This window comes from Elephantulus edwardii, unplaced genomic scaffold (genome assembly GCF_000299155.1).
Source record: "Elephantulus edwardii isolate Elephantulus edwardi_28Jun2011 unplaced genomic scaffold, EleEdw1.0 scaffold00353, whole genome shotgun sequence".
Lineage (NCBI taxonomy): Eukaryota > Metazoa > Chordata > Mammalia > Macroscelidea > Macroscelididae > Elephantulus > Elephantulus edwardii.
Window position 1 is genome coordinate 1,702,413 of NW_006400103.1, and position 22,486 is coordinate 1,724,898.

Below are 22,486 nucleotides of genomic sequence, written 5' to 3' on the forward strand. Positions count from 1 at the left end.
GAATATACCATGGACTGCTAGGAGAACAAACAGGTGTGTCCTGGAGAGGGTGGAGCCAGAATGCTCCTTGGAGTCAAGGATTCTGAGGCTTTGTCTGAAATACTTTGGGCATGTTGCAAGGAGGGACTGGTCCTTGGAGAGGAACATAATGTTTGGCAGAGTGGAGGGGCTGTGAAGCAGGAAGACCTTCTATGAGATGGACCGATTTTGTGACTGGAGTGGTGGGAATGAGTGTTTTTGAGATGGCTAGGTTGGCACAGGATAGAATGGCATTTAGAGCTCTTGTACATAGGGTCACTATGAGTCCAAGCGACTTGCTGGCACATAACAGCAACCAACAACAATATTGCTGAAATATTTTTTAAAAAGCATATAGCCTCTTCAGATTATTATGAAATAGTTGTGGTCTATCAACACAGGGTGTCTTAGGGTCATCCAGAAATCCCTGGACAACAATGAGAACAGCTGATCTAATTGTCTTTCAACTATGTGAATGGCATCTTCTAAGGATAAATAATTAATTACTGCTCAAAATATAAGAGAAAGATTTAACAACATCTTGATTATCTCTTTGAATGTTAAGAGAAATATTAATTAACAGAAGAGAATTGTATTTATGCATCCAGGTGATTTCTGATTAGTCATTTCATCTGGTTATGTGAATGACAGAATCCATGGATGGTTCATGTGATGAAGTGTCAACTATTAGTTGAAGACTGGACATTTGAACTGGGCCAGGGGTGTCATGAAGACTGATCTGGCCATCTTCTTGCTTTAGAACTCTGTGGAGTTCAGTTCTGCCATGTAACACTAGGGCTTCTCATATGGGCAACTAACAAGATTGTGAGCTGTGTTATGCTGGGATTTCTGGATACATCTCCACACACACAGACTCATTCTTATTCCCCACTGTATTTCCTTGCTCATGCTCCAGGATGAACTAAATTTTCTCCAGGGATTAATAAATTTGTCCTTCTTGTTGAACTAATCCACCACCTTAACTCTTCACAAATGGCACACATTAAGATTCTTAATTTTCTACCCCTGTCTTTCCCTGAAAAAAAGACAACATGTTTGGTAAAGTAGAGGGCAGGTAAAAGAGAGGAAGACCCTCTACAAGATGGATTGACACAGAGACTACAACAATTAGCTCAAACATAGCAGTGGTTGTGACTATGGTGCAGGACTGGATAGTTCAGTTGTACAAGGGATTGCTATTAGTGGGAACTGAGTTGACAGGACCCAACAACAACAACAACAAAACCAAAGGATTCCTGGTGAAGCAGCACTTAAGACCTTAGCTTCCAAACTTAAGGTCAGGTATTTGAACCCACCAGCAGTGCCATGACAGAAATCCCAGGCAGTCTGCTTCTATAAAGATTACTCCCTTGGAAATCTGATGGGACAGTTCTACTCTGTCCTATGAAGTCATTATGACTTGGAATTGACTCCATGAAAATAGGTAGGTTCTATCTAAATATCTACTGAAGAAAGACAACTAAAAAGTCAAGATTCTTTTCAGACATAGAAAAGAATGCCTTACCTTGAATGCAAAAAAGTGGTCCGTGTACTTCTCTCCAAAGACAAATGAAGCTCCCACATCAGTGTACGCCAGGAAAGTCTGAGCCCAGGAATGATAAAGAGCAGATTAGTAAAATCAATGCGTCATGGCTACTGCCCTCAGGACTCCTGAGGCTCAGGAAAGGGTAGAGATGCTGCCAGCTGGCTGGATAGATGCAGAAGTTCATTTACTCAGGATAGATCATAGAGGTATCCTATTAAGAAACCTGTATAGGGTGTCCTGTCATTTCTGACTCTGTATTTGACTCTAAGCTGCTAGTGAATGATCCCATTGTAGCAATCTGCTCCTGTAAGTCACAGATGGCACATGAGCACACCAGTTACCAGGAGTTGCCAGGAAAACCTATATCTGTATCCTCCACTACCTGAAGGGGTGATGTCCTTGCATATGATGGAGGGGAGAACAGGGATAGGATTGATGTATTAGACAATATGGTGAGGAACAGCAATAATATTGCTAAATTAAACAAATCTATACATTCTGTATCAGTGAATTTTTTTGGCTAGCTCATGCCACATTATTAAAATTTAGGTTGACTAAAGGAGACAAATAAACCTATTGCTCACAGGCTGAGAATGGCATCCAAAGGTAAAAAATACCATTTAAAACAAAATGTTCTTTTGGATCAGACTTACCTGAACTTGTTGGCCCAACCATTCAAAAGCTACAAAACCAGGTTTTGTCCTTAGAATTAAGAGCCCCAAAAGGAACTGTAATCCAATTCCCCAAAAGACAGGTCTCCAGCAAACCTAGAGGAAGAGCAAGCGGTAGATCTTACATTAGGAAAATCAGTGCTCAGTGTGGCATTAAGTAACTAAAAGATACTATTTTCTTGAAGGCAGTTGTGGAGCCTGTAGCATTCTTAGATGTAGCTTGCAACCCACTTTCTCTGGAAAGCTGAAGTGTCAGAAGTAGAAAATCCTAGGGTTGTTGTTAGGTACCACTGAGTTGAGTATGACTCATAGGAACCCTATAAACAACAGATCTGAACCCTGTCCCATCCTGTGTCATTCTCACAGTCTCTGACATACTCAAGTATACTACTGTAGTCACTGTGTTAATCCACCTGGTTGAGTCTTCTCTCCTCTGCTATGCCCCCACTTTTCTAATCATGATGTCCTCCTTCAAGGAATAGCCTTTCCTAGCAACATGTTTAAAGGGTGTGAGATAAAGCTTGACCATCTTTGCTTCTAAGGAGCAATCTGGCTTCACCTTCTCGAAGACATATCTGTTGTTCTTTTGGCAGTCCTTGGGCTATTCAGCACTCTCTTCCAACAGCACAGTTCAAATGCATCATATTTTCTTCTGTCATCGTTACTCATTGTCCAACTCTCAGTAGCATAGTATGTGATGGAAAAGACCATGGCCTGAATTAGGCACACCTTAGTTCTCAAACTAACATTATTGATCTTCAATAACTTGAAGAGATCCCTGACTACAGACTTCCCCAGTGCAATGTGTCTCCTGACCTCCTGACTGCTGGTTCCAAGTGTACTGACTATGGATTCAAGTAAGATGAAATTGTTGATAGTTTCCATTCCCCCGCCTCCCTCCATTTATTATAATGCTGCCTATTGGTCCAGTGGTGAGAATTTATATTGATAGCTGCAGTGTTTGATCATCTGCAGCAAATGTTTCAAGCCCTCCTCACTTTCAGCAAGCAAGGTTGTGACATTTGCACACCAAAGGTTACTGATAAGCCTTTCTCCAATCCTGATGCCACATTATTTTTCATTGAATCCAGCTTATGAATAATTTGTTCAGCATACAGATGGAATAGGTATGGAGAAAGGATATAACCCTGACATACACCTTTCTTGATTTTAAATCATGTAGTATTTCCCTGCTGTGTTTGCACAACAGCTTATTGGTCTAGGTGTAGGTTTCATTTGAACACAATTAAGTGTTCTGAAGTTCCTATTCTTCTCAGTGTTACCCATAACTTGTTATGATCCACACAAATGATTTGCAGAGTTAACAAAGCACAAATAAACATTCTTGTTATTCTCTGCTCTCAGCCAGGATCCATCTGATATTTGCAATGATATCCCTGGAGCCATGACATCTTCTGAATCCAGCCTGAACTTCTGGAATTTTCCTGTTTAGGTACTATTCTAGACATCTGTGAATGATCTTCAGCAGTATTTTGCTTGCATGGGATTTTTTAAAAAAAAATTCATTTTTTAAAATTCATCTTAATGAAAGTTTACAGAGACTTTGGATTTCCATTGATTCATTGTTGCACTTTTCTCCCTGCCCAACTTTCCCTATGCACAAAATATCTGAAGACTTTCTATAACTATCATTGTTTCTCAAAGTTCACAGAGTTTTCAGAGGCATGTTACTTAGGAAGTAGACGTCACTCTTGCTTTCTGTAAATAATAGATTCAAGTAATTATTTCTGGAAAAGGTAGAGACAAAAAGTGATTTCTCTTCATGTCCAAAGACTGATGATCAGATAATTTGTAAGCAAACTTCAATCCTGTTCAGTGGCTTTCATTTTAGCAAAAGGAGCCAATTAAAAGATGCAGATCCAGATCTCATTGTTGGTGATTAGATGAGTGATCCGCAAATGACTATGGGATTGAGAAACAGAAACAACTGAGAAGAGTAAAGAATTTGAATCATATTCATTGACTATGGTCTTCCAATTTTCCAATTGGGATAATTTTCTAATTGGGTTAGTCTTTCAACCTATAAAAATAAAGATTTTCCTATTGTTGAGTCATTTGTAAAATTTTCAGTGCCTCAGAATTTTTGCCTATCTAGATAGCTGGATAAAGACTCAAAGAACAAGGATGAGAATTGAATTTAATGTGAACAAAGTTACTAAATAACATTGTAGATAAATATTTGGAGTAAAACATTCTGTACTGAAAAATAGAAATCTAATAAATTCAATATTGTTGTTGCTGTTTATTGCTATCAAGTCAAGCACAACTCATAGCAACCCTATGAATGAAAGGCCTGAAGCCTTTCTATAACAATTATAATTTATCAAAGTTCAGAGTTTCCAGAGGCATGTTGTTTAGGAAGTGGAAGCCACTCCTGCTTCCAAACCTATCTTAAACTGGGAGCTCCACCAAAAACTGCCCACAATGGTTAACTGTTATGGCATTTGACACTGTTATGGCCCACTGTTCAGCATCACAGCAACCCCAGGTTACCTCAGTATAGCATATTGACAGAAGAGTTCTATACCATTTGGAAGAATGTTTCTCCAAAATATAATAACTAACTTTTAAATACAAAGGCCCTCCATGAAGCCTTGTTGACTCTAAACAATAGGTTTAAATTAAAAAAAAAAAAACACCAACCACAAACCAACATAGTATGTTGTTGTTTTTATGTGCTGTTGAGTCGCCTGCGATGTATAGTGATCCTATGTACAGCAGCTATGAACCATTTCCTGTCCTGAGCCAGTCTCACTAATTCCAACACACCAACCCCTATTGCCCCAGTTACTCTATCAATCCATTTCATCCGGGGGGGGGGTCTTCCTCTCCTGTGCTGTCATTCCACCTTTCCGAGCATGATGTCCTTCTCCAAGGACCAATCTCTCCTGGCCATGTGCCCAAAGAATTCAAAATCTAGCCTCCAAAGAGACTTATTTTCACCCTCTCCAAGACAGACCTCTTTGTTTTATTGGCAGTCCAGGGTATATTCAAAACTCTTCATCAGTGCCACAACTTGAAAGCATCTATTCTTTTTCTGTCATCCTTAGTCATTGTCCAGCTCTCTGAAGCATAACAAGTAATTGAGAAGATTATGACCTGGACTATCTCTAGACTGACATTGTTGCTTTTCAACACTCTGGAGAGTTTATGAGAGCAGATTTTCTCAATGCAACTTGCCTTTTGATTTCCTGACTACTGGTGTTAAGAGTGTTGACTGTGGATCTGAGCAAGCTGTAATTGCTAATAATCTCAATCTCTTCTCCTTCTGTCGGGGTACTGCCGATTGGCCCACTGGTGAGAATCTTTGTCTTCTTGATGCTAAGCTTCAATCCATATTGAAGACTACGGTCCTTGACCTTCTGCAGCAAGCGCTTCAGGCCTTCTTCAGTTTCAGCAAGCAAGGTTGTATCATCTGCATATCATAGGTTCCTCAAATCTTGATGCCGGTTTTTTGTTATGTTTCTAAGTATATGTTTGATAGAAAGTATGAGACATGAGTGGAAATTGACGTTGACAGGGAAGGAACTTCTTACTAATTGTCTCATTATGAAATTAATGGGAATGAAAAATGTTAAATTTTGAGAATTACAGATAATACTTTGAAAGTCTGGGAAGATTGGCACCCTTATTCACTCACTCATTACTATCAAGTAAGAACTGCCTCATAGCTGACTCTCTAATGGATTTCCAAGGTTGATACTCTAGTCACTTTAAATATCTTAACATTTAATTTCATTTAACATTTTTAAAAATGAGTACTTTCAATGCTCCAGCACAAAGCCCAACCTGTTTCTGTGTTTGTTTGTTTTCTTTTACAAACTAAGCACTTCTCGTGAAAAAACACAACAGCCAAAAAACTCCAGATAACACAAGAAGGTGTATATATGAAGAATGTGACATCAGGATTAGAAGAAGACTCATCAACCTATGCCAATGAAAAGGAAGAAGAATTGAAATATTTACTGAAGAATATTGAAGTCTTCAGAAAGGGGCTCTGGTGGTCCAACAGTAAGGAGTTTTGATGCTAACCCAAAGGCAAACCACCAAAGATGGTATAAATCCACAAACTGCTCCTCAGAAGAAAGATAAGCAATCTCCTCTCATGTGATTTACTGTCTCTGAAAATCCATTGGAGGGTCAACTGTGAGTTGGTCCAACTCAATGGCACATAACAACAACAGCAAACAATGATGTAGTCTTCAATATGGATTATATTTTGACATCAAGGAAAGAAAAATCCTCATCACTGGATCAATATGCAACAACACAAAAAACTGGAGACAAGATTGGCATTATCAATGATTTCCTGTTATTTAAATCCACAAGCTGCATTCATGGAAGCAAGAGTTAAGAACTGAAATGGTATACTGCATTGAGCAAAGCTACTACAAAACCTCTTTAAAGAAAAAGCAAAGATGTCACCCTGAGCACAAAGGTATGTCTGAACCAAGCTAGGGAATATACAGTTACTTCATAGGCATTTGAAATCTGGACAATGAATAATGAAGACTTACGAAGAATTGGTAAAGAATACTGAATATACCAGGAGTACTCCTTAGAAGAGAGAAGGATGAGACTTCATCTTATATTTTTAGCACATCAGGAGAGATTAATTCCTGGAGAAGGACATCATCCTTGGTAAAGTACAGGGTCAGTGATGAATAAGGAAAACCCTTAATGAGAAGATATGACACACTGGTTACAACAGTGGGCTCAAGAACAGCAGTGATTGTGTGAATGGTGCAGGACCAGGCAACATTACATCTTGTTATACACAAGATCTCTATGAGTCAGAATTCTCTTGAAGGTATCTAGCAACAATAAAAACAAAATAAAAAACAAAGTAATGATAATATTGAATGATAATTATCTCACTATCATTGTTTGGATAAATTATAAGGGGAAATGGGGAAAGAAAAATGAACAAACTTAACAAAGGCCAGTTTCTCACTTACTCTGGTTGGATGCTTGGAAAATAGAAATGTCAGGAGAATGTACATTATAAGACCACCAAAGGACACCAGCTGTTGTTGGCCTAATTTGGCTGTGTCAAAGATCAGCCAGAAAATAATCCCCAGTATTAAGGCACTCCAAACCACCCTAAGGGAACAGAAAGGGAGACAGTGTCAGCATTTGTTATATTAATGTGAAAAACAAACAAAATAACTATTATCAAGCTAAAGCTAATAGATACGATTACGCTTAAGAGTAACACAACCTGGCACTAGGAAGTTGTACTTCTAGAATTCACAATTGATCCTCTTTCGCTGTGGTATACAGTCAGAGTTAAGCAATGTGTTTCCCTTGTCCCACCACTTGATTTACCCCCCCTCCTTTTCTCTTACACCATAGGGAATTCATCTAGTTGTACTCTACTTTCTAACTGCTATCTAAGTTTGGATCATGAATATTTGACTCAAAGACAGATCAATTGACATTTAAAATATTTCTACAAGTTACTACATAACCTGAATGAAAGAATAAATCACAAAGATTGATAAACTTGATTAAAGATCTTGTTTACATCAAAAAAAGCTTAACTATAAAACCCAGCAAAAAAAATACAGAAGAGGATGAAATAATTTTCTTTTAGCGACAAGGAACAGGAGATATTTCACTCCATAGGTAGATTCAGAAGGTAGATGGCTCCCCAAATAAATGTTCAATGAGCTTTGGACCCCTCAGCTGGCCTTGATTTCTTGTTTGTAAAGTGAAGACATGAAAATAGAATGTTCCCTAGGTTGTTTCATAGATGGAGAAGCAGATTAAGACCATATTTTTGCAACAGTATTGGAAAAGAATGCCTCTTTACTGGAATGAGAGAATCAATTGCATTTACCACTTGAGCCAGAACCAATGGTTATTCAGGAACCTTCTTCCGGGAGACAGGAACTCATCAATTCGATCTTCGTATTTAGCCATCAAATAATCCCAGGCAAGAAAGAAGATGACCACTATGGTGATCACAAAAAGAGGCAGGGCTCTTTGGAAGTTCAGCACACAAGCTGCAATCACTACAGCCAGGTACCCTGTCCAAGAAGCAAAAACAGCCAGACATCACCAATACAGCCTGAGGCCCAGCATACGGATACTGATGAGGCTCAATATGAGGAAAGAAACTATTGAGTGCAAGTGTGTTTTTGATAGGGTTGTTAGTGTTTCTGATTTTAAGGATTGAGTTTTGAGTGTATGTATGTTTGTAATTCTCACTATGAATAGTAAGAAGACAGTAGGCTTGGCCTTTTTTCTTAGATAACTGTCTGGATTTTTGAGTCTTGATGCTTGGTTACTTGGTCTGGCATTCAGGCCCAGCCAGTAAACTAGTGTTAGAGAAGGACCAAGTGTTAAAGTAACCACCAACCAAGAGGGATTGTTTCTCCTGACTTATGACCCTGATTTATCCTATACTTGAATAGGATAATAGATCCACCACTGAGAGTCTCAACTTGCCAAAGCAACACCAAGGGAAAGGAATAGGAACAATTAGCAAGGTAGATATATTAAAAGAATAGGTAAGAAGGTCTCTTTAATGGTGTTGACATTTAAAATAGTAAACTAATATTTGTTATTGTTGTTGTTATGTGTTATCGAGTCACCTATGACTCATAGCAACGCTATGTACAATAGTCCTAAATCCTGCTCTATCCCTTGCCAATCTTATTGTCTCAGACATGCCTATCCTCATTACCCCAGTGACTAAATCTGTCCATCCCATTGAAGGTCTTCCTCTCCCGTGCTTTCCCTCCACCCTCCCAAGCAAGATGATCCCACCTTGCAACATGTTTGTCAGATGAAGCTTCAGAATCCTTGCCTCCAAGGAGCAGACTGACTTTACCCTCTCAAGGATGAACTTGTTTGTTCTCATAGCAGTCCATAGTATATTCAATACTCTTCTCCAGCCCCACAGCTCAAAGGCATCAAATCTTCTTTTATCATCCCTAGTCATTGTTCAGCTCTCTGATGCACAACACATAATTGCAAAGACCATGGCCTATATCAAGTGCACCTTAGTCTCCAGACTGACATTGTTGCTCTTCAGTACTTTGGAGAGGTCTTTAACAGCAGATTTTCCCAATGCAATTTGTCTTCTAATTTCCTGGCTGCTGGTATCAAGAGTGTTGATTGTAGAGCCAAGCAAGCTGAAGCTGTCAACAATCTCAATCTCTTTACCAACTAATATTTACATATTAAAATAAGTCACTGATTTAGACTTGTGGTTGGACATGTTTTGTGCCCATTGATAAAATCTGACCTGCCACTTGTCTTTGTAAAAAAAAAAAAATATTGAGTGCAACCACACCCATTAGTTTGTGCATCGGGTTGGATTTATGGTTGCTTTCACCAACAATTGCAGAGTTGGTCAATAAAGCTCAAACAATTATTGTCTGTCTGTCTGCAGAAAAGGTTAGTTAAATCTTACTACTGTTTCTTGCTCCAGATGCCTGAGCATAATCAAAACTAGGAGTCCTGTAAATCTCAACAGTCCTGAATAATGTCTGTGGACTCTGATTGTATTTCCATTTGATAGACACACAACTTTTTGAAAATTGACTCTGGAAGGAATGAAAGACAGTGCTGTTCTGCCTTTAGAGTCATTGAGCGGTGGAAACAATTAATGTTAATATATTTCAGAGACCAACCTAAAGATTGGAGATTTGAGACCAACTAGAGATACTTCAGAAGAACAACTGGTGATCTACTTCCAAAAAATATCAACAAATAAAGACTTTATCAAACACAGTTCTGCTCAGACACATATGGAATCACTCGAGTTGAAGACAAGAGGAGTGACCTGGGTGACATTAGGCTCTTCCATGGGCTGAGTAATGTAGTTGCACAAAATATCAGTAGCCATTTGGGGATCCTTGAGCCATGGCTGCTGGGTCATCCCAGGGGCCAAACAGGACAAGAGTTTGGGACATAGAGATACAAACAGGAGAAAAACTTTCTTGGTTTGCTGCAAGAGGTAGGGCTTATTTGAGATACTCCTATACAAAGTGTTTACATTGGCACCCCTGATTTCATGCCACTCCAAAGATAAAGGAAGACATTAAGTTTCAGGAAATAAAGTGCTGTCAGGTAAGACGCTGTTCTCCAGAGCTTGCACTGTCAGGTGTGTATGGGGAGAAAAGGACTGAAACTTCCTTGGGAAAAGGTCTCCCATTTGCCTTCATGGTTGTGGGGCCATCCCAGGTGCCAAACAGGACAAAAGTTTCAGAAAGAAAGTTAGAAGCAGGAAAAAGACTTTCTCAGCTGTGAGAAAGCAAGCTGACTTAAAACTCCCCTTGACAGAAATTGCTTGAGTGGAGCACCTGGTCTCATCCCACTCAGCCACTCCGTATATGAAGGAGGACAATAAAGATTGGGAGAGGGAACTACAATGAGATGAGATTCCTGAAGAACTGCAATATAGACCAAAGAGAACCTGGAGGACTTTGTTGTTGTTGATTGCCTTCAAGTCTAGTACAACTCATAGTGACCCTATGAACAAAAGTCCTAAAAACCTTTTACAACTATTGACATTTATCAAATTTTAAAGAGTTTCAGGAGGCATGTTATTTAGGAAGTAGATACCACACCTGCTTCCAAACCTGTCATAGTATGTTATTGTTGTTATCTGCCACTGAGTTGCTTGCGATGTATAGCTACCCTATGTACAGTAGCTATGAGCACTTCCCTATCCTAAGCCAGTCACACTAATTCCAACACACCAACCCCTATTGCCCCAGTTACTCTATCAATCCATCTCATCTGGGTTCTTCCTCTCCTGTGCTGTCACTCTACCCTTCCGAGCATGATGTCCTTCTCCAAGGACCAGTCTCTCCTGGCCATGTGCCCAAAGTAAGTGAGACAGAGCTTCAAAATCCTAATATCCAAAGAGAGACTTGGTTTAACCCTCTCCAAAACAGATTGATTTGTTTTATTGGAAGTCCTTGATATTCAAGACTTTTCTTTAGCACAACAATTGGAAGTCATCTATTTTTCTTCTATCATCCTTAGTTGTTGTCCAACTCTGTGAAGCATAACAAGTAATTGAGAAGATGATGGCCTGGATTTGTATCTAGACTGATGTCATTGCTTTTCAGCACTTTGAAGAGGACCATGAGAGCAAACTTTCCCAATGCAATTTGTCTTTTGATTTCCTGACTGCTGGTGTTAAGAGTGTTGATTGTGGATCTGAGCAAGCTGTAATTGCTAACAACTTCAATCTCTTCTCCATTTATTATGGTCCTGCCAATTGGCCCAGTGGTGAGAATGTTTGTCTTCTTGATGCTGAACTAAAATAATATTGAAGATTGTAGTCCTTTATCTTTTGCAGTAAGTGATTCAAGTCTTCTTCAGTTTCAGCAAGAAAGGTTGTGTCATCTGCATATCATAGGTTATTAATGAGTCTTCCTACAATCTACATGTCACACTCATTCTCATAAAGCCCTGCTTCCTGAATGATCTGTTCTGCATAGAGATTGAAAAGGTATGGGGACAGGATGCATCCCTGAAACACTGTTTTCCTGATTTTGAACCATGCAGTATTTCCTTTCTCTGTTCTGAGGACTGCTTCTTGATCTAAGTATAGGTTTCATATAAGCACAAGCAAGTATTCTAGGCTCCCCCCCCCTTCTTTTTTAGGCTCCCATTTTTTTCCAAGGTCAAAGGTAGGTAGTAGCATGAGTGGCTCACCATATAAATTGAATACTTTAAACCAGCAACTAATTAATAACATATCAAAGATAATAATCACCAACAACTTGTGCAGACACAAAAGAAATGGCCTAAAACTTATCAAGAAAAACTTCACACAATGCCAAGAAAACAGCAGACAGCTTCAAACATTGTGAAAAAGCAAAAGAAGCCTTCTTCAAAAAAAAGCAGAGAATATTGCAGAGCTCATGAATACTTAGAATCATGAAGGCAGAAGATATTTGTTGACATTGAGGCATTGGAACAGCTACAAATGAAAGTACAAATGTTAAAGAAACAATGAAAGCCACAAATAAAGGGAATATCCTAGAGGTAGAGAACCAGAAGAAATATACTGATGGAGAGTTATTTGAACAGCTATGGAAGAAGGTATAAATGATGGAAGAAACAATGGAAGCCATTAAGTTAACAAATACTCCAGAAAGAGGGAGCCAGAAGAAATATATTGATCAGGGAACCTGAACAACTACAGAAGAAAATGCAAAAGATGCAAGAAAGATTTTAAACTATAGATAAAGGTGTGTTGCTCTCGTCATTGTTAGGTGCTGTCAAGTTGAGTATAACTCATAGGGACCCTATCAACAAAAGATCTAAACCCTGTTCTACCCTGTGCCATTCTCACATTTCCTGGTACACAAGAGCTCACTGCAGTAGTCATCATGTTAATGCACCTGGTTAAGGGTCTTCCTCTCCTTCGCTAATCCTCCACTCTTTTCAGCATTATGCCCTTCTCCAAGGAATAGCAGTATTCCTAGCAACATAGCTAAAGAGGTACCAAAAAAATTAAAAACAAATCATCACAGGACAGAGAAGGTACAACCAATACAATACTGAAAATAATAGAAATACACAAAAATGCCACCCAGAATATTAAGATCAAAGTGGGAGAAGTGTCCAACCCACTGAATAGACAAAAAAGCAGAACAGAAGAGATGGAAGCAGAGGCTCAGTGAGCTGGAAGACAATAACCTCAAAAGAAACAAGAAAAATCAGAGATGAGACATAGAGAATATAAAGAAACCATTAGAATCATGTGGGATGGAATCAAAAGGAACAACATACATATAATTGGAATTCTAGAGAAAATTGTGAAAGAGTTGTTAGAAGAAAACTTCTCAGGTGTTATGAAGAATGAGGAAATCCATATTCAAGAAGCACAGTGAACACCAAATAGACTTGATCCTAAAACAAAACCATCAAGACATATCGTAGTCAAATTCTCCAAAATAAAAGATGAGGATAGAATACTAAAAGCAGCGCAAGAAAAACAAAGAATCACCCACAAAAAGAATTAGATTTTTAATTTTTTTAGCAGATCATGTGAGCAAGAAAACAATGGGAAGACATATACAGAAGTTAAAAGAAAACAATTTCCAACTGAGGATCCTATACCCAGAAAAGGTCTCCATCAAATATAAAGAAGAAAGCACATCCTTTGAAGGAAAGATGAAACATAAGGAATTTGTGAAAACAAGATCAAATCTTCTAGAACTTTTAAAGCAAGCCCTTTACAAAGAGACATCAAATGAAGTCAATGGACCATTGTAACGAGAACCAACAATAAAAAGAAACACAACAAAATGGTAACAATAAAACCTAGCCTGTCTAAAATAGACTTAATGTGAATAGACTAAATGCACTAAGTAAGAATATAAGAGTAGCGGAATGGATGAAAAATCAAAGTCTACAAATATGTTGTCTACAAGAGGCATATCTAAGAAATGAAGAGGAAAAATAGACAAAAAATCAAAGGCTGGAAAAAATATACCAAGCAAGTATCATCTATGAAAAAGCAGCAATGACAATATTAATCTCTGATAAAAGAGAGTTCAGGATTAAAACCACCATAAATAATAAGAAAAGACACTATATAATGACAAAAGGTACAATAGGTCAGGGAGACACTTATGGTCAACATTTATGAACCAAATGATAGAACTGAAAAATAGATAAAATAATGGTCAACAGAATTAAAAAAGATATAGCACCACAACATTGGTAGGTGACATTAAAACACAACCCTCATCAAAGGACAGGTTAACTCAAACTTAACAAAGATGCAGAAGATCTAAACTATACATTCGGCCAACTCAATCTTGTGGATATATTCTAATTACTATACCCGACTAAAACTTAATTCGCTTTCTTCCCAAGTGCACATAGTATATTCTCAAGAATCAATCACATATTAGCGCACAAAGCAAGCCTCAGTTAATTAAAAACATTGAAATAAAAAAATGTTTCTTCTCAGACCATAATGCAATTAAACTAGAAATTAACCACAACAGAATAAAGATTATAAAACCATCAATGTGGAAGCTAAATAACACCCTACTAGAACATGATTGAGTTATAGAAGATATTAAGAATGGAATAAAAAAGTCTCAATACAAATGACAATAAAACATAATAAAATCTCTGTGACGAGGCTACGGTAGTCTTCAAGGGGCAGTTCATAGCAATAGGCAAACACACACACACACAAAAGAAAGAAACACAATTCATGATCTAACTCAACACCTTTATGAAACAGAAAAAGAACAATTTAACCCTATACCTTCTACAGAAGAAAGGAAATAAGAACAAGAGCTGAGATCAATAAGATAGAAAACAGAAAAACAATTGAAACCATCAACAAAAACCAGCAGCTGTTGTTTTTTTTAGAGTCAATAAAACTGATAAACTTAACAAAAGAAAAAAGCAGACACAAATAACTTGATTAAGGAATAATCAAGGTGACATCTAAACAGAACCAGAGGAAATGAAATAGATAATATTGGAATATTATGAAAAGCTATACTCTAATAGGGAGCTCTAGTGGCCTTGTGGCAAGAAGCTGATCTGTAATCCCAATGGTACGTGGTTCGAGGCCACAAGATGTTCTTCCAGAGAAGGCTTCCCATGTGATTAACCGCCTCTTAAAACCCACCAGAGGGTCAGCTATGGGTTTGCTAGGGTACTTAGTATGAAACAATATACTCTGGTAAATCTGATAACTTAGAGGAAATGGAAAAATTCCTTGAAACTCGTGTCCTACCTATATTAACACGGACAGATGGAAAAGAACACTTGAACAGACCTATCATAAAAGAAGAAATCGAGCATGTCATATAAAGACATCCTCACAATAAAAGTCATGGGCCACATGGCTTCATGGATGAATTCTACCAAACATTCAAAGAAAATCTACCACCAATTTTATTTAAATTATTTCCAAAAATAGAAAAAGAAAAAACATTTTCTAGAGTCATTACCCTAATACTAAAAACCAGGCAAAGATAGTACCAAAAAAGAAAACTACAGACAAATATTTCTCATGAACATAAATGGAAAAATCATTAACAAAATCCTAAGCAATAGAATCCAAGGGCACTTAAAAAAAGTAATTTATCATGACAAAGTGGGATTCATAACACGTATGCAAGGGTGGTTCAAGTTAAGAAAAACCATAATGTAATTCACCAAATTGACAAACCAAATAACAAGAACTGTATGATCCTAGCAATTTATGCTGAAAAGGCATTAGACAAAATTCAACTCCTCTTCCTGATTAAGACACTCAGTCAAACAAGAATAGAAGGGACTATCTTCAACACAGTTATGAAAAACCAAGAGCCAATATCACTCTAAGTGGAAAAAGACTAAAGTATTTTCCTTGCAAACAGGGTTCAGACATGGATTCCCACTGTCACCACTTGTATTCAATATTGTATTGGAAGTACTTGCTAGGGCAATATGACAAGAGAAGGAAATGAAAGGCATTTGGATAGGCAAATAGATGGTTAAACAGTGACAATATACAAATGGGCCAATTGGTAGCATCATGATAGGTGGTAAAGAGATTGAGATTGTTAACAGCTTTAATTTGCATGGCTCCATAATCTACACACTTGGCACCAACAGCCAGTAATTAAAAAAATGAAATGTGATCTCTTCTCTTGATTCCACTGGCTCACTCTGGGACCTACTCTCCTGATGCTGATGTGCATGCCAGGACCTCCTCTCCTGACGATGATGTGTATGCTGGGACCTCCTGATGTCGGCGCACATGCCAGGACCTGACGTGACACACACCTGAACCTGAATCAACACCCACTGGGAATGACACACCAGCAGTAACACTGGAATGTGAGTGATGTACTTTGTGGGGAGTCACTGCTGTTTGGCTGGATCACATGGGGCCCCTTGAGCTCAGTCAGAAGGGAGCAAGACAGCTGGAGCTTGTTCTTGGAGGGAAAACCAAGGGTTCCTGGTTTTCCAATCAGGTCTCTGCTCTCTGCCTTGTGTCTCCTCACATCCAGTCCAACAACTGCCTTTAGCAATGAGCACCTTGGGCTACCCTAGCTGTAGCAGCTGTCTGACTGAAGAGGCTGCTTCCACAGGCCTTTTCTCTACTGAACTGAGGCACATCTTCCCTTAGGTCAGAAGGCAGATAAAAACCCAGGCAGGATACCTGCTCCACCCTCTTCAGGAGCAAGGATTTCAGATCTAGAACCTGCTATCGCCTCAGACATGAAAAACTCTACCACAGCAATGTCACATAGGAAGCAGGATACCTCACACCCTACACAAGAACAAAACAAGATGTCACCCCAAAGAAGTGACCCAGTATCCATGGATTTCCTGAAGCCAGAAAGTTTGAAAGAACTTTCTGACACAGAATTTAAAAGAACAATGATTGAATATTTTCAATGGGTGAAAAATGAACTTGAAGAATTACAGGACACTGGGAGCAAAAACCAGAAGGAGATTTTTAAAAAAATACAGATAAAACAAACAAGATATTAGAGACTCTGGAAAAACAAGAAACCACAATCCAAAATATGAAGACCAAAGTTTCAGATGCTGTCAACATGATGGAGGGACACATGAACAGGGTTGATGAAATGGAACACAGAACCTGACCTGCTTGAACAAAAAGTAAAATCATAAAGGGGAAAAAAAGAAGAAAACATAAGAATAATATGGGACACCATCAAGTGAAATAACATGCACATAATCAGAATCTCAGAATAAGAAGAAGCAACTAAAGACACTGAAAATTTGTGGAAAAATTATTAGAAGAAAATTTTCCAGGCATAATGAAGAATGAGAGAATATATATTCAAGAAGCTGAGAAAACACCATATAGAATAGACCCCAAAAGAAAACCACCAAAACATACCATAATCAAATTTGCCAGAACCAAAGATAAGGAGGGAATTCTGAAAGCAACAAGGGAAAAACAAAGAGTAACCTATAAGGGAGAGCAAATAAGATTAAGTGTAGATTCCTCAGTAGAAACCAAGTGAGCAAGAAGACAATGGAAGGACATATATTGAACAATCAAAGAACACAACTGTCAACAAAGAATATTGTACCCAGTAAAATTTCCCATCAAATATGAAGGAGAGACCAAAATAGCCCCAGAAAAAGAGAACCTAAGGGAGTTTGCACTGAGAGTGGTCCTTCTTACAGAGGTGCCACAAAATGAAAAATGAACCAATGTAACTAGCAGCAACACTAAAAAGAACTAAAAAATGTGACAGCAACATAACCTTGCCTCTCAAAAATCACACTGAAGGTAAATGGTTTAAATGCACCACTGAGGAGAAAGAGTAGCAGATTGGATAAAACCCAAAATCCATCAATATGCTGTCTACAAGAGACATACCTGAAAAATGAAGATAAAGAAAGACTAAAAATAAAAGGGTGGGAAAAAATATACTAAGCAAATGGCAACCAGAAAAAAGCAGTAATGATATTAATCACTGATAAAATAAATTTTAATGCAAAAACCATCACAAAGAACAAGGCAGGTCACCACAATGATTAAGGGGTCAATAAAACAAGAAGACATAACAATAATAAATATCTATGTACCAAATGAAAAACCTGCAAAATATATAACACAAAAATGTAAAAAATTGAAAAAGGAAACAGACAACACTACTATAGTACTTGGAGACTTCAATATACCACTTTCAAGAAAAGATAGAACTTCCTGAAAGAAACTCACCAAAGACACTGAAGACTTAAACCACACAACAAACCAACTCGATTTCATAAGTATTTATAGACTAATGTACCCTACCCCCACCCCAAAGCACAGTATATCTTCTTCAATGTGCATGGAATGTTCTCCAGAATAGATCATATTTTAGGTCACAAGGCAAGCACCATAAATTAAAAAACATAGAAATAATACAAAAATCTTCTCAGACCACAATGCTACAAAATTAGAAATCAATAAATAACAAGAGGATAAAGAAGAAAAACCCACACACATTTGGAAGCTGAACAACACCTTGCTTGAACATGAGTGGGTACTAGAAGAAATGAAAAAAGTTTATTAAAACAAATAACAATGAAAACACAACTCGCCAAAAACCTCTGAGAAACAACCAAAGCAGTTATCAGAGGTCAATTTACAGCAATAAGCAAACACATTAAAAGACAGGGTAAAATGACCATTGAATCTCTAATCCAACATCTCCAACAAATTCAAAAAGAACCCTCCAAAAACCACCGAAATGATAAAAATTAAGGCAGAATTTCATGAAATAGAAAACAGAAAGACAACTGAAACCATAAAAAAGACCAGGAGTTCGTTTTTTAAAAAGGTCAATAAAATAGACAAACCAATAGTAAAACTAACAAAAGAAAAGAAAGAAAAGACACAAATTATCCAAATAAATGAAATGGTCAATGTCACAATGGAACCAACTACATACAATAAAAATGTTGACAATGAAATTTAAAAAAAAATTTATTTTAATATCTTGTGTGTGTACCATCAAATTGGATCTGACTGGTACAGGAGGAGATTGCCCCTCCTTCACCAGCAAAGCATCTGGTGGACTTGAACTGCATACTTCTGGGAATGCAACACAGCTTCTTGCCACTAGGCCACCAGAGCTCCCCAACAATAGAATATTATTATGAAAAACTACACTCAAACAATGTGTTTCATTGATTATGCAAAGGTGTTTGACTGTGAGGATCACAACAAGCTGTGACTGACTCTGAGAAGAATGGGAATCCCTGAACACTTGACTATACTAATTGAAAACCTATACTTGGACCAGGAGGCAGTTGTCAGAACAGAGCAAAAAAAACACTGCATGGTTCAAAATTAGGAATGGTGTATGCCAGGGATGTGTCCTATGCCCATACATTTTCAACCTATATGTAGAATAGTATCCAGGAAGCTGTGCTATATGAGGAAAAGTGTGGCAACAGGATTGGAGGAAGATTCATCAATAATCTGCATTATGCAGATGACACAACCCTTCTTGCAGAAACTGAGAGTAGGAGGACCTAAAACGCTTGCTGTAGAAGGTCAAGGACTGCGGCCTTCAATATGAATGGAGGCTCAATATCAAGAAGACAAAGTATCTCACCACTGGGCCGATTAGCAGCATCATGATAGATAGTGAAGAGATTGAGATTGTTAACAGCTTTAGTTTGCTTGGTTCCACAGTCAACACTCTTGGCACTAGCAGCCAGGAAATTAAAAGACATATTGTGATGGGAAAGTCCGCTGTTAGGGACCTCTCTCCAAAGTACTGAAGAGCAATGGTATCACTCTGGAGACTAAAGTGTGCTCATACAGGCCATGGTCTTTGCAATCACTTGCTATGCATCAGAGAATAGGACAATTATTAGGGAGGATAGAAGGAGAATTGATGCTTTTGAGCTGCGGTGTTTGAGAAGAGTATTGAATATACCATGAAATGCTAAGAAAATGAACAGGTTCTTCCGAGAGACATTTAAACCGGGCTGCTCTTTGGAGGCAAGGATTCTGAAGCTTCATCTGACATATTTTGGACATGTTTCAAGGCGGGACCAATCCTTGGAGAGGGACATCATACTTGGGAGAGTGGAGGAACAGTGCAGGAGAGGAAGACCCTCCATGAGGTGGATTGATTCAGTGATTGGGGTAATGGGGGTAGGTGTGTCAGAGACTGTGAGATTGGTACAGGATAGAGCAGGGTTTAGGGCTGTTGTACATAGGGTCACTATGAGTTGCAGGCAACTCAATGGTACATAACAACAACATACTCAAACAAATATGAAAAACTAGAGGCAATGGACAAATACTTAGAAACTCACAAACCACCTACACTGACACAAACCAAAATTGAACACCTGAACAGACCTATTACAAAAGAAGAAATTAAAAAGGTAATAAAACAATTTCCAGCCAAGAAAAAAGCCCTGGACCAGACAATTTTACAAATGAATTGTATCAAACATTCTGAAAAGAACTGTCACTAATTTTACACCAACTGGTGGGAGTGCAGGAATCGTGGCAAGCTTTTGGAGTCGACTGCTTTTCCGGGACTGTGTTTGATGTGCAGGTTTGCTCTGTCCCTGGAGTGAGGCTAGCCAGCCTGGGCCTAGGGATTGAACCAGGAGGCAGCCTTAAGCCCAAGGCAGCTGGGAAGAAGTGGCCATGTTGTTCCTGGTTTGGCTGGCTCCTCCCAGGCTCGTGGGAAGCTCTCCTTGTCAGAAGGCAGGAGCATGGTGGTGGGAGTGCAGGAATCGTGTCAAGCTTTTGGAGTCGACTGCTTTTCCGGGAATGTGTTTGACGTGCAGTTTTGCTCTGTCCCAGGAATTAGGCTAGCCAGCCTAGGCCTAGGGTTTGAACCAGGAGGCAGCCTTAAGCACAAAGGTTCAAATTGTCTTCCTGTCAAACATTCTTCTAGGTGGTATAGCACTGGTCTGTGCGTTGCTGTACAGAGGTAACTCGTGGTTGCTGTGATGCTGAAGCCTGTGACAGTGATGTGCCAATCGTGGTAATGGGCACCTATGGTGGAAGTGTTGGCTGGAGCTTCCCGACTAAATCAAGCCTGGAAGCAGGAGCGGCATCCACTTCCAAAGTGGCTTGCCTCCGGAAACTCTATGTATGAACAGTGCTCAGGCTGTTTGTTCATAGGGTTGCTATGAGTCGTCTACGACTTGACGGCATTAAACAACAATAACAACATTTCAGAAAATAGAAAAAGATGGAATTCTCCTAGACTCATTCTATCAAACAAACATATCCTTGATACCAAAACCTGGTAAAATACCACCAAAATAGAAAGCTATAGGCCAATATATCTTATGAACATAGATAAAAAAATCCTTAATAAAATCCTGGCCAATAGAATCCAATGATACATAAAAAAAAATAATAATTCAACATGACCTAGTGGGATTCATAACAGGTATGCAAGGATGGTTCAACATACGAAAAACAATCAGTGTAATTGATCACATTAACAATGCAAAACACAAGAGCCACATGATCTTTCTGATTGATGCATAAAAGGCCTTTGACAAAATGCAATACCCTTTCCTGATTAAAACACTCAACATAGAATAGAAGGGAACTTCCTCAACAGGATAAAAAGCATATTCGAAAAAACTAGAGCCAACATTGTTCGTAATAGAGAGAGACTAAAGATATTCCCTTGAGAATAGGAACTAAGCAAGGGTGCCCACTACCACCTCTCTTATTCAATATTATTTTAGAAGTTTTAGTGGTAACAATAAGACAAGAAAATAAGGTATCCAAATTGACAAAGAGGAGGCAAAATTTTCTCTATATGCACATAATATGATAGTATATTTGTTGTTGTTTGTTGTTATGTGCTGTTGAGTGATAGTATACTTAGAAAACCCTACAGACTCAGCAAGAAAACTATTGGACATAATGGACCAATTCAGCAAAATGGCAGGATACAAGATCAACATACAAAAATCCATTGGATTTCTCTACAGTGACAAAGGGAATATAGAGCTTGAGCTAAGAAAAACAATACCTATCACAATAGCTAATCACAAGATTAAATACTTGGGAGTAAATTTAACTACAAACACAAAGAATCTATTCAGAGAAAATGACAAAACATTACTACAAGAAACAAAAAGAGACATGGAGAAATGGAAGAATATCCCTTGCTCATGGATAAGAAGATTCAATATTGTGAAAATGATAATCCTACTAAAGGCAACTTACATGTTCAATACAATCCCAATACAAATACCAATTCCAGTAATTAAAGAGATGGAAAAGGCAATCTACGATTTCATTTGGAATGGAAAGACATCCTGAATAAGCAAAACACTCCTTAAAAAGAGAAACAAGGTAGGTGGCATCTCATTCTCTGACTTCATATCCTACTATATTACCATGGTGGTCTGGACAGCAGGGTACTGGTACAATGACAGATACATAGATGAATGGAATAGAATTGACAACCCAGTAATCAGCTTATCTACCTATAATCAACTGATTTTTGACAAGGAGTTGTAATCAGTTAAGCGGGGAAATGACTACTTTTTATCAAATGGTGTTGGCAAAGTTGGAAAACCATCTACAGAAAACTTAAACAAGACCCACACCTCACACCATACACAAAAACCAACTTAAAGCAGATCAAGGACTAAAACCAAGGTCTATAAAAGTCATTAGAGAAAAGCTTGGAAGAACTCTAGAATTCCTAATCCACAACATGAACAGTCTCCTAAGCATCCTGAAAAACTTATAACCAGGAGA

General features: G+C 38.3%; 1 protein-coding gene across 1 annotated transcript in view; it reads right to left on the reverse strand.

Annotated features, from left to right (window-relative positions):
- SLC28A3 (solute carrier family 28 (concentrative nucleoside transporter), member 3) overlaps window positions 1-22,486 on the reverse strand; it is a 93,343-nt gene that overhangs the window by 41,944 nt on the left and 28,913 nt on the right. Inside the window, exons 5-8 of the mRNA XM_006901966.1 lie at window positions 8,099-8,288; window positions 7,215-7,359; window positions 2,218-2,331; window positions 1,544-1,621 (exon numbers count right to left, since the gene is read on the reverse strand). Of these exons, the coding sequence (XP_006902028.1) occupies window positions 1,544-1,621; window positions 2,218-2,331; window positions 7,215-7,359; window positions 8,099-8,288 (527 nt within the window). The remainder of the gene's footprint in view (window positions 1-1,543; window positions 1,622-2,217; window positions 2,332-7,214; window positions 7,360-8,098; window positions 8,289-22,486) is intronic.